Source organism: Parus major, chromosome 7, assembly GCF_001522545.3.
Source record: "Parus major isolate Abel chromosome 7, Parus_major1.1, whole genome shotgun sequence".
NCBI classification, from domain to species: domain Eukaryota; kingdom Metazoa; phylum Chordata; class Aves; order Passeriformes; family Paridae; genus Parus; species Parus major.
The window spans coordinates 9,367,764-9,381,521 of NC_031776.1; the positions used below are offsets into that span (position 1 = coordinate 9,367,764).

The window sequence follows — 13,758 nt, forward strand, 5'->3', positions numbered from 1 at the left end:
CTTTTTAGTCCTCCTTTGCCTCTCCAAAAAACCTTATAAAATAATATCTGTGACATAGATTAAATTATTCCATTTCCTGCAGAGTACTTTAAAAAAATTGAAAATACTCTTTTGAAGACAAAGACCAATTTAAGCCCAGCAGCAAGTGGAACTCAGTGATCCTTTGAATTTAGTGCAGAGTGTTGGAGAGTCTTAGGCAATTAAGAGCCTAACCACATGCTTCGGCTCCATGGGGCTGACAGCCACTCATTAGAACTATGGATCATGCTGTGTGGGCTGTAAAACCACAAATTATAAAAGACACAGTATATAATTAGCAAGGGATTCATTATGAACTGGTTTAATAGTAAGCTGGCATGTTGTTTACATTTATTAAGAGAACTGAGTTTTATCTTATTTTGAGGGCAATTTTGAAAATGGAATCACTTACTGTGGAAAACCAAGTAATTAAAAAAGACAAAAGCAAGACCTTTGTCTTCTGAGGCGATGCATGCTTTTCCAACCCCAGCAAACAACTTCCTAAGTCCTTGAGACAAACGTGGTTTTTTCCTTCTGGGTAGTTTCTCCCCATTCCAAAATTTCAAACCACATGGCCATCAGCTGTTCATCTTCCTGGGCTCACATCTCATGACAACATAAAAACCCATCTTGGTGCCTAAAGTCTAGATTCCCAGATTCCAAATTAAACTCCCCTTCATTTTGATTACCGTAGTAGAAGAGAGTGACAGGCTTAAAATGCAATAGTCAGACATAAATATAATTTTCAAGTGAATCATCACATGCATGAATAAATAATGTACAGCAATGAACCTGGAACCAATTTCTCAGCATGGGAGTGAACTGAAAGAGTAACAGTCCCTCCCCTAGTTCAGTCTGATCTGCAATTCAGTGGAAAGAAGGAAGTAGTAGTGGCACTGGCATGGCAATAGTTAGCTAGACCCGTAATAATCAATCCTTCCAGGGCATTTTACATGCTACCTAGGGTAAAAGAGGATACAAGCTCAGCAACCTGACATGTGCCTTACAGAAATCTCACTATTTGGATTCAGCAGAACTGATTACACAGCAGTCAGAACAGAGGGAACTAGGCAAACATTTAGTGAAAACTTTCGTGTTTACATTCACAGCTGCTTAGGCCACAGCCACATACCTAAGTGACTATCCTAGCTGCCCTTTGTGTCTCAGACAAGGAAGAAGAGATGGGGATGGGCATTCTTATGTGTTTTCAGCACTGCAGTAGTGTTTTTAGAAACAGAGGAAGAAACAAAGTCCACTGACCTGTTAAATCTGCACTTTTGCCACCCCAGCACCAAGCACTATCAAATTTCACAGGCACTCCTGCTAAGAGGGCACTTTGCAAAGTACAACACTGCCAGGAGTGAGTGATGGGCCTTAACATAAAAGCTTTAGTTATCTGAGAATCAGTAAGAGTCAGAGAGTCCTAGGGCAGCGTTCCCAGCAGATCCAGCGATGTGTTTACACATGCTGGGCTTGTTAGGAAACCTCTCGAAAGTTGCTACTCGGGGTTGTAGTTACTGATGTGTTACCTCCAAGCCAGCAGTACCCTGTGTTTGCACAGCGAGTCTCAGAGGCTGCTGAGACCCAGGCTGAAGCTGCACTGCATCCAAGAATATACATGTGCAAAAATGCAAACAGTGCTTTTGGCTTGGGGCTTAACCCACTTAAGTACAAACATGGAAGATGCTTCATTTTTTATGAGATCAAGGTTCCCCATGTGTAAATACCCAGAACTACTTGCTCATGATGACCATAGGTGTTTGTCACACACAGTTTTTATTTTAATTCTTACATTTGTATGCTAAAAATTATCCAGAGAGACAAAAATCAAATGTTTCCTAACCAAGGGAAACAAGTGAAATTTCAACGAATGATACAATTTCTTAAATGTGAGGAGTTGGCATTTCCCCCAAACTTGATGAACAGCCTATGACTGTGAAGATTCTTGACATGTTTCTCCATATTGTACTTTTGGAAGCAGTTTTATTCTGCAGTTTATTGCAACCAGGGTTCTGCATAACCTTTCCAGAGGAAATTCTGAACATCCTGTTCTGGCAGGTCCTGACCGTTTTCCATGCTGCAAGCTCTGCTTGCAAGCACTGGGAATTTCAGCTTCAGAGAATACATGGAAAAAATCATGCAATCTTTTTTCTTACTTAAACTAAAAAAAAAAGAAAAATCTTGAATTTTGAAGTCAGAAATTATTTTTCTAAAAAGTCACAGCTTTTACTTTTTAAACAAAATCAATGCTAGTCCATAGGCCAATCATAATCAAACTATAAAGGAGACTTATTGGGCTACAAGATATTACTAAGCCCCCAGATGAAACAGAATATTTGAGATGAAACTGATTTTCAGGATTTGGATTCCTTTAATCCTCAGTTGCCTGGCTGAGGCAACTTTCCTGTTATTTGTGCTGTAAACAGGAAAGATGGCTCTGTTTAAAGGCCACCCGCAGTGCCTGTGGATTTCACAGCACCACTTCTGAGTCCATGACCTTCTCCATGTGGTTCTGATGGCAGGAGCCAACCCAAGAGACATTTCTGCCTTTGACCTTGTGCTGGAGGAAAAACCTACAGGTTGCTGGTCAGAGAGACTCTGTGTGTCTCTGACAGCCACACTGTGTCTAAGATGAGACTCTGAATGCAAGTTAATCCCGAGGCATCTTGTTTATGAGGAGTGGGGGTTTATGATTAGTGTTGAGTCTCCTCCATGGATCAGCCCAGCCCAAAGCTGCCTTCAGAGGCTGTACACAGCATACTAAAGCTGAGGTCTGATGAAGCAGAGTTAGGTTGCCCACACTCCACACACTAATAATCTGTGTCTAACCACCTCTAATCCATTCTAGAGGCTGCAGAATCACAGCTCTTTCACAGGTGAAAGAAAATCTCCCAGCTATCAGTATGATCAAAGTAAAGACAAGAACCTGTGATTTTTTCAATGAAGAAACCAAGAGAAGGTGTTTTTTTCATCACATGTTAGTATTAGTCTAGTCCTGGTATTGTTACCATGGACCTCTGAAAAGAATTATTTTTTCTGCTGTAAAAATTGGAAAGGTTTGGTTTTTGTTTTTTTTTAATCTTTTCATCCTATTCCTCTAAACCTGCCCTACCCAATGTAAATTGCAAGGGCTTGTACAACTCAACTCCTGCTTTCATATCTTGGACTCTCATACCATACCTTTACCTTCTTCACATATTTCAATTGATCTTACTTGTTCTCTTTGAAATCCTTACCTTCTCTTGTCTCTCTTGCTGCTTCTCAAGTGAAATGTCTCCCTCCCAACCTATTCTGCACTCACAACTTGCCTCTTCAGTGTTTGTTAACACTCGACATCAGACCAAACATAAAAAATTTATTACTAAACTATAATATAAAGCCTGTGTCTGATACAAAAAATATGATAGTAGCTTTCAGTCAGACATCATCACAAGAGCTATTTCAAGTCATGTTAAGTTTTGCTTCCAACTTGTGAACTGCATGTTCAGTAAGTAAATACTTGCACATTTAATCAAATGTAACAAAGAAAGTCAGAAGTAGTATCATTCTAAGATAATTTTCCATGACAAAAACACTACAATATGTATGTCAGCCACAGTTACACTGCCTTGTCCACCTTAAGGGAACAAAGCTGAGTTCAAACCAAAATGGGTGCATCAGACACTGTGACAACTGAGAAGGAAATTTGCAAGTAAGGGAAGGTATATTTGCATATTCAGTGAAAGCTTGTTAATGTTTGTCAAACAGGTGCTCTGTTACCCCAGAGAGTGGCACTGGGAAGCCACCCTGGCATTAGTGCCCCCAGAGCTGTACCTTGGAAGAGCAGTGATCTTCCCCCACTTCTCCACGCAGAAGCGCCTGGGCCCGTTGCTCCCCCGGAGAGAGGCAAAGCCTTCGTAGGGAATGCTGGAGGTGCCTGTGACAAACTGCCAGCACAAACACACGTCAGGACAGGGCCTGCACACATGGGCTGGGGGAGACATTCACAGCAGCACACACTTTTGGAAAAGCATTTGCAAAGCAAGGGAATCCGTGAGGCACAAGCAATAAATGCTACTTTACACGGAGGCTAAGGGCAAACACACTACTTCCTGGCTGGGCTCTGCAAGAGGCAACTTAGCAGATTAATCTCCTCCAAAGGTTTTCTGCTGCATAAGTACTGTAGAATAACACACTATCAGTATCCAGTTACTCAGACTTAAGCCTAAGTGAGTTTTTTGCTGCTGTTTCCTGCATTAAAAGGAATTAATACAAAAAGTAATAATGTCAGGTGGCTTTGTGTTATGCCTTTCTAGCTATATAGATTTCCACTGCTTTATAAACCACAATTAACTCCTGTAAGAAAAGGACTAAATTCTGAAGGTTAGGAATGCTCACTGACATTTGCTGAAATACTGATGGGTGAGCAGTTTTATTTACAACCTGTCATGATCAGATCAAACATAGCTTTTAACAGATCACAGACTACTAAATTTGCAATGACCTGGATGTTATAAAACTTTTGACTAGAAGATGTGATAGGAACACATTTCTGTCTCTCCATCAAATGAGATGTTCCACACTGCTTTTTTACAGTTTTTTTTTTAAATACTGAAATGGATTCAAAAAAGAGAATTCTTCATAATTCAGCAATCAGATAAAAATTCAGAATTGCTAAAAACAGCAGATTTCATATAAGATCAATAACGTGGTATGCTTTGCAGTGGATAGGATGGATGTAACCTGACCTTAAAAAATTTAACTCAGTAGTAAATGCACATGTATAAATATTCTTCTGTTGAGATATTTTGTCCTCCAGCTGCAGAATGACTGCAACCTGCAGGTTTAGTGAAAATGGAATTGGACTGACTTTAAAGTTTCCATCATTATTTTATAATTTGAGGCCTTGAACTTCCATCTAAGCTTTTTCCTTCCTAAGCTGTATAAATACTATTAACATTTCTACCTAATGACATAACCAATTACACAGTTTTCCTTTTCTATCTTTAGGAGTCTTAATGTACTTTTAATCAAACAACAGTAAAGGATTATTGACCTCAGCCATTGTAACTTAAATGTAATTTTTAACTTAGAAATCTATAAAAATAGCTGTGAGCTTCTGTCACTTGAATTTATTACATTTAATTTAGCCTCTGACTCAGGCTATTCCCACTAGCAAACATCACCATAATTTACAGGTTTCCTAACCAGGATGGGGCTAGTTTAGCATGAAAATTCAATTATTTTTATGCAGATCAGCTTATTTCTTACCTGTAAAAGTCTTAGTCGTTGTTCATTGTTGAACCTTTCCACAGCAGCCCAAAACCACCGAATTACAATGTGATTGTCATGATAACCTGTTAAAACAACAAGAGTCTTTATACTTTTAGATGCTATGAAAGTGGTTGAGGAAATAATTAGTAAGCTTTTGCTAGTGTAACCCGAGTCACAATAATGCCATATTCGTTATCCAATTGCATCAAAAGGCAGGAGAGGAAAGAAAAATATTTCTAAAATGCTTAAAAATCCTAAAGGCAGAGAATGAATATGACATGACAAAAAGAAGTGAGATCCCTTCTGCAAACATTTCTTCCATTAATCAGTCATTAACAGGAACACCAATTCTTGAAATATTCCAATACTGTGGTATTTATCTATCCAAAGCTACAAATGATGCTACAACCATCTGTCTCACAGTATCTCACAGTTCCCAAATCTTCTGTGGTTCTCAAATTATCTCAACTACTAGCCTGCAGCCACCAGGATTTCTTCTGATTTCCTGTCAGCCTTGAGTGTGTAAAAAAAAGAGGAATATCTGACTAAGAATGGCTACCATTTCCATTTCTCTCCCATGTCTGGGAGGTACCCTCCCAGTGTGCAGCTGGTACTTTCTGCGGAGAAGGGTGCTTTGTTGTGCTGTCTGGGCAAGAACAGCCAGGGAAGAGCTGCAAGGGGATGCAATGAAGCAAACTAAAATGGACAAATTACCTTCCCCTAACACTAACTTAACCAGAGAAGTTCAAAAGTTACTATAAATGTATCTCATGGGATGGTTCTCTACTGTCTCGAGAGCTGGGTAGTTCCACAGTCCTCGACACTTTCACTGGACAAGTCAAAATTCAAGTTACCTCCTCTGTACTCTGTATTATTTCTCCAATCACTCAAGTCAATTTCTGCTGTTCCAGCTATAACCAGTTCCAGTTCTCTGGCATCAAATACAGACACCAGTCTTGCATCAACCACCTGTGAAAGGAAATTAAGTACATAGCAGCTTTATTCATGTACTAAGTTGTACCTCCCCATAAAGTCTGCTAATGAGGTATTTACCAGGTATCATTTCAGTAATGCAGGATTCAGGTTTTATCTTTTTAAACAAACAAGTCTCAGAGACCCAATGCAGAAAGAGAGCAAGGATGCAGTGTTAATCATACAATGATGGAGAGTATTGTCCAGCGCAAAGAAGATAACCATACTCTTTACATCAATGACTAAAAAAAATTTTTTTACCCTCCCTTCCTCTTCCAGTATCTGCTAGGACACTTCTGATTATATCTGGGACCCCGTATTTTGGAAATGTATATGAGAAGAAAAATATTTTGGAAAGAGTAAGGAAGTAAATTTAATTTTGGAGCTTTTTACCTCATAGAAACCACGAACTAAACTTTCTGTTTGTTGTACAACTCCTCTCTCAATTCTCCATTTCACCATTCTCTCTATGTATTCTTTCTTGTTCTTTTCAGTGACTGGGATATTGGCACCTCCTGGTTTTAGTTCGCGTTCTGTGATCTTAGAACAAAAAAATGACCAAGTGACAACACAATTATTATAAAGTCAAAAGAAGGAATTGTAGTAATTTCAATTTTTAAGTTGAAGTAGTTCCTCAAAATCACTAACCAAGCCTGACTAGCAAACTGAAATATGTGAAGAGAGAGAACATATAAAAAAAGCTTTTTTCAAATAGTATTTTAAATTCCATTTAGTCTGAGAAATCTACGTAATTAGTATTAAGAATAAATTGAGAATAAGTGATTAAAGTTGTGAAGTTTTCTGAGTAATACCTTAACAATGGTGTTGTAATACCTTTGAATGGCAACTTTGCTGCAATTAAATCCAGGTCAACTACCTCTAGCAAAGCAATCCTAAAGTCTTGATATTTCAGATACTCTCCAGAAAATCTCCTTAACCAGAAAAACACATTTGACTGGGTACAAATAATAATTCCTCCTTGGATTTCAACATTGGTTTCACCAGCAGAAATTTTTTAAATACAAGTTCAAAGTAGCATATAGGGACACTTTTTCTTCTGTCCAAATAAATGTTTATCTGGCAGCTGAATGCATGAAGGAAATGAAGAAATTTGCACACCTGCCCAAAAACTTCTTCATTTACAGTAAATGTGAGATCTAGGATATCATGTATATCATTGTCTTTCATCCACTGCAAGCTCTGGTGAAACTCTTCATCCAGATATTCCAGGTCACTCAGGTCACAGAGTCTGACAGAAGAAAGAAGAAGAAAACACATAAATACAGATGATGGCAGCAGCCTGTGCTCAGAAAGTAAACTCAGACAAAACAGACTGTGAATGGGAGCCAAGAGAAACATCAATAAAGAGGACAATTTCAAATCTCTGTTTATTTGCCTGGTAACAGCAGTTATTATATAACACAAAGTAACTCTGCAAATACACAAAACTCCAGAATTTAATTTGAAGACACATTGCTTCTTTAGCTTATGGTGAGTCTGCCCCATGTTTCCTGTGAAGCACATTCAGGAATTATGAAAATACATACATTGAAGAAACAAAGAATTCAAATAATAAAAGAAATTGTAAGGTTTTTTAACAAGCAAGCAGTGTTCTTTTTATTTATGTGGCTACACTGCCTCATCTCTCATCATTTGTTGAGCTGCTTAAATTTCAAGCTTACCACAGAAGGATCTTTTTACCTTTTGCCATACTTTCCCTTACCATGTCCTTCTTACCAAAATGACGCTGCTAGCATTTAGGTGTTTTTGAAACACATGTGCAGTACGAATGGATTAATTACTCTCCACTACTCAAACATGCAATGTTTTATAGAAAAAAAAAAATGCTTCCAGACTTCTCATAACCAGCTTCCAAATAAAAGTAAAGCACCTTAAATTCATTGGATCTTAGGTTCCAGACATGCTGAGAAAGCACATCTCCCCTTGTTTCAGCCAGAACAGAAGCAGTAGTTCTGGAGACTAAGTCTGAAGTCTATCAAAGTACAGCTCCTCAAAATGGAGATTGCCAACAATCAGTTTACTTCTGAGAATAGATGGTGCAGTCTAAGTTATGAAATGATTCATATCCTATCCTGTGAGTCATTACATGACAAATGAATAAGAACTCTATTAATATCTGGAATAAGCCCACAGCATTTCATTGTACATCTTCAAATCTACAATTTTGCAGAATAAAGCTGGTAACAGGGCTACAACAAAACACGAGGTTCTCATACTGATCACAAACAACATTCTGAGGTTCTGGAAACAAGGAAATTAAAAAAAAATAAGTAATGGAATTAAATAAATTTATTGAATTAGAAATAATGGTCTGTCTCCTTTGTCAATAAAGCATCATGAATAATCCATACACAAAATGGCATCATTGATGGGGAAGGAACCAAACAAAAGAGGAGACTGAACAATTCTACTCACATTCGAAGAAGGGCTTTATAAAAAGGTCTTGTAAAAAAGGCATCCAGCAAATACTGATGTATCAGAGCAAGACCAAGAATTCGACCACTAAACCTGAACCTGGAAGAGAAAGAGTTACAGTCATGATACTGAAACTATGGTTGGTACACTGCTCGGTCATCAAAACGTGCATGTATTTCCAAACAGTATTATTAAATCAGACAGCTATGTCTAAATTGTGGTATTTTTGTTTATTTCTTGGGTTTCTTTAACATTCTCAGTAAGGGACAGGGGGGAAAAAAAAGATTAAAAAAAAACAAGTCTGCAGGGTGTGGAAAATCCCTCAGATACCTAAGTTACAACTGCTCAAAAAAGTCAAATCCATACTTAACCCAATCAGCCACTGCCAGAGCGGCCACTTTATAAACACATTATCTCCCAAAATTATATCCACTGCCTATTTTCATTCCATACCCCTATAGGATTAATTTGTTTTCATGTTACAGAGAGGCCAAAGGTTTTTCTACTCTTTCCCAGCCTGACAGCTCATGCTGTCTGTCTTTCCTGCTTACAGTGGCTCCTTGCTCCCTCTTCTGACTGTGGTTAAGGAGGTCTATGTATGTTTTCACAGGGCCAGACAGTTTTTCATGTATTGCAGTGATCTTCAGCCCTATGTCAACAGGATCTGTATCTCCTTCTCTCAGCTCTCTCTTTCTTCCTTTATCTTCACTTTGTTGGGTGTGTAAGGAAGAAGTTTGCCAGGGTTGAGATCAGATGGCAGCACCTTGAAATAGGAGGGTCTTTGCAAACATTCCCATGAGAATCAAGATCCATTGTGAAAACTCTTCCACATTTCTAGAACTAGATTAAAGTCTAGTGTTTGTTTTCAAAGTAAATGTTTCTTGAACTTTCTTTTTATGTATCATTTACAATGTTTTTCTTGGAAAAATTAGGGCTTTATTATACCTGCTTGTACAATGTTTGTAAGATGAGGATGTGTCATGCAGAGCCTTCTCCTTTCCATGCGCTAATTGCTTGTCACAGCTGCATTTTCTGAATTCCCCCTGGGGCTGTATAAAACCAGCACTCCCAAAAAGAGATAGGGGTCATGCCTCCTTCATTCCCAAGGTCTCTGGTCAAGCACTGCAGAAGCCAGGGATGAATAAAAGTTTTGGCAGAAGCTGCATAGCACATAAGGATTTTCTCTCACCTCTCTGCCAGTCTGTTCTGCCTTTCCAATAGAGACTTGAAGTACTGGAGTTCAACAGGCAGGTTGCTTCAACTAACCGAGCTGCCAACCAGTTAATTTTCTTTTAATTTGTAAAATTAGTAATGAGATTCCCCTCTGACACTCATTCTTCATAACTGGCCTTCAAAAAATAAGAACTCAGTGCATATCTACAGAGATGAGCAGTTGTCTTTCCGCTATTAATGTAATCCAACTACTTAACACAGCAGAATTCTCTGTTAATAGTCACAGCACGGCTTTACAGATTTATGGTGATGCCATGGCTTAAATCAACTGAGGGTGATTTAAACTGGCTTATAATTGTGAAAATGTGATTATGCAAAAATCCTTGATAACCATTTTAGAAGCATGGACAAATGTACGGACTGTTTCAAAGCTGTGTGATCAGGAGTTTTCTCCCTACCCCCAATCAAGGTATCACTACAGATTAACTTCCAATAGGTATGTCAGGGTTTTTCCACTGAGGAGATCTCTGTACTCTTTAGGAAGACTCATAATTAGACTTAAAACTACATACAGCAATACATGTCTGAAACCTCCCTTCATCTCCTTAGCTGACAAAAAGTCAGTATGTTGTTATTTTTTCTTGCTTTTTTTCTAATACACAAGAGGTTAATATTGCTTTCATGAAATGACTGCTAATGTACAAGAAATGCAGGGAGTTGTGTTGTGAGACAATCCCATGGTACATGTTCCAAATCATAATTTTGCTGACCTTGTGAGAAATAAGATCATTTAAAAACCACAAGAGAAACCAAAATCAGGGAAGTCCAAAGAAATGCAATTATTTTGCTGCTGGTTAAAAAGATCAGATTCTGTGTTACAAGTCTGAGCAGATTTGAGCAGTTGCTCTACAAGTGGGAATAACAGAAAATGTATCTGAAAAACAAAGAGAAAATAATTCTTACCACTCATGGTGATTGTCTACGAAAGCAGACATGGGACTTATTTGTACTGTGTAGGTATCGTTGGCTGAATATTCAAACAAACCATAATATGGATTGAAGAGCTCCCTGGACACCAGGAAAAAAAACTCTCTTGATGGTCCACTGTAGTCCAACCTTTAAAGAAAAAACCTGACATTACTATGAAGAAACTTTTTTTTTTAAAAAAAAAAAATCTACATTCCATACACTATATTTTGATTAAAATTTCGTAAGATTTTAACCAAAACCCTTATCCATGCAGATTGCCCAATGCCAAAGTATGTGGAACTCTCAAGGGACTATTTTAAAATGGAATGGCTTGGAGGACTGGAATGAAGCTCTCCATGTGGGCTGCTCACAGAAAAAAGCTTTGGCTCCAGCTCTAATGGCCTCTTTGCCACAGGAATATAACCAAATAACTGGGGGTGGGTAGGGTGGGGAGGAGGAAAATCATGAAAAGAGCCAAAATCAGACTTATCTGCATCTGACAAATTAACAATGAAAATAAACAATGGTCATGTTTTGTCTTTACAGACTTGCAACCAGAGGACAATTTGAGGGATAATATTTCTGTTTTCCCCAGCAATATAGTCTCAGATTGCTTCAGTGATTTATATTTCTTGGTCTAAATTTTCTTGTCTGTCTTCCAAACTCGAGTGCATTTAAATGTCTTTTGGAGAGTGCACTTCCTTTGTTGTTTTTTTTTTTATTGTTTTCTTCTTTTTTTTCCCTATTTCAAGATTCCAGTACTAATGAATCTAAATAACCCCTTCTTCCTGAATGATAAACAAAGTCATTGCTGACAATGCACTGAGACTGAATTGTGACATTTGCAGATCACCAGCAAAATGAGTTAGGTATGATGTTAATGCTCTGTTAAGAGTTGGAAAACAGAAAACTAGGGGTTTTCCAGTGAGGAATAGAGAATATTATAACCCTAACAAATAGATAAAAAGATACATCTTTTATAGACCTAAGTTTTAATATTTGACTCATGCACTAAGACAATGCAAGACAGAAGTGCCACTGAGAAGGTCAGCTTTCACAAAGTTCTGCTATGAATGTTTTGGCTCATAAACTTTTACAAAATACAACCACAAATGAGAGTTGTTTTTGAGGAAGAAGTTGTCAGGAAAGTAAAGGCTAGGTGCCATTATCAAGCTAAGGACAAACCCTCTTTCCTCAGCTGAATAAAAAACATTTTCCCTTCAGTCACTTGGAAGCATTTCACTTCTGCTAAGCTTCAGCAGTGAAGTACTGAAACAGATCCTTACCCTGGCAAGAAGGTGTTGATTACATCAATAAATCAGAGAAAAAAATAATCAAAAATGGTTTGATACCATGGACAACTGTTGGATCTTAATCTTGGCACAAATACCAGGATGAAGTAAAGGGTCACTTGGAAGACTCTTGCAAACTTCTGAGATAATCAGACACACTATGAAATCCTGAGATAGAAAGGAAACTGTGAATTTGACTATCAGCCATTTCATACAGCTCCCTCTGTATGCAGTTACTGTGAGTCACGTTAAGTAAATCAATCAAGAGAGTCTTGCACTGCCAGTGAGATTTATCCTACAATTAAAGGCTTGGCACAAGGGTGAGAAAACTTCATACAAGAGGTATGCAACCACACAACAGCTGCAACTGTGGGGCATTTGGATATTCAGGACAGTAATATGTTGTTGGCAACATGACTCATGTATCCTAGGAAGCACCATTAATACTTCAGATTTACCACTTTTAAATGCAAAGCAGCTTCTCCTAGTAGTTCAAAGAACTCAGGAAAAACAAGGAACCATATTCTTTCTATCTGAATTTTTGTAATGTATCACCACATGAATTATGGTGTATAAAAACAATTACATGTGCATCACAATTGATGAGTATAGAAACTGAAGACTTGATGAAGCTTGAACAGCAATAACCATGTCTGAATTGCCCACTCACTATTTTACACACTAATAAATCAGTAATTACTAAAATGTTGTATTATGTATGTATTTCCTTACCCATTACTTTATGACTTACATCTCTTTACCAAGAGGAAAAGAAATGCAAAAGCAAACTCCTACTTAAACTCGTAAAAAAGGAGAAGCAAATAGGAAACAATTAACTTTCAGTATTCCTCCTCTCCTCCACCCTGACCTGTCTTTCTTCACCTGGCCAAATGAGTAGCTGGATGTGATACATATCCTTGCACCATCTCTTATGAAACAACACTGTTTGCACACATCCTTTCTTCATTAAAAATACAGATGTGTAAATAAAGGACTGACATAATTTTAATTTGACTTTGCTCTTAATTAACTGATTCTTTTCCATTAAGGCTAGAGTCTCTTGTAAAGCTGGATATAATGGGGACAGAAGGTGTCACCCCCATTTCCAGGTCACTCTTTGTGTTGCTGAGTGATGAAATGCAAAAGTCTGAGGTCTGATGAAAGGAGATGGTGTATCTGGATCAATCTCTATCTCATGTATGATTTAAAACTTTCCCTTTCATTTTTAAATCTGATTTGAGTCTGCAGCTGTGAAAGTAAAGGCTGGTAGGGGCTGTGTAAAACAGGCCTTGCTCCTGCATCCCCACCCTCCTTTGTCAATACAGCATAATCTCATTGTGTACCAGCCTTGCCATTCCAGTTCTGAGTTTTTCCTCAGACAGCATGGTGATATTATTTATATGAACAAGTCCACACTTGGCTCTCAGCTGTCAACATCCTTTATTTTAAGACTTCACTGCATCTTTATTAAACAGTGAGTGCTTCAGAGTGAACTTTAAACAAACAGCATGATTTAGAGGTTTTCAAAGACATACTAATTTTATCTAATCTTGTAAGAGATGTCTCTATTACAACTTTGCAATAGCACACACTACAGCATTCCAAGAGCTGTGCTGCAGTTTTCTGAATATCATGGAATAAAAGT

The 13,758-nt window shown here is 38.0% G+C and overlaps 1 protein-coding gene across 5 annotated transcripts in view; it reads right to left on the reverse strand.

Moving 5' to 3' along the window:
- HECW2 (HECT, C2 and WW domain containing E3 ubiquitin protein ligase 2) overlaps positions 1-13,758 on the reverse strand; it is a 167,102-nt gene that overhangs the window by 29,715 nt on the left and 123,629 nt on the right. For all 5 annotated transcript variants that reach the window (XM_015634347.1, XM_033515891.1, XM_015634348.3 and 2 more), the window contains 7 exons: positions 10,816-10,968; positions 8,680-8,778; positions 7,363-7,492; positions 6,637-6,783; positions 6,126-6,240; positions 5,269-5,354; positions 3,832-3,944 (listed from right to left, as the gene is read on the reverse strand). In XM_015634347.1, coding sequence (XP_015489833.1) covers positions 3,832-3,944; positions 5,269-5,354; positions 6,126-6,240; positions 6,637-6,783; positions 7,363-7,492; positions 8,680-8,778; positions 10,816-10,968 — 843 coding nt within the window. The remainder of the gene's footprint in view (positions 1-3,831; positions 3,945-5,268; positions 5,355-6,125; positions 6,241-6,636; positions 6,784-7,362; positions 7,493-8,679; positions 8,779-10,815; positions 10,969-13,758) is intronic.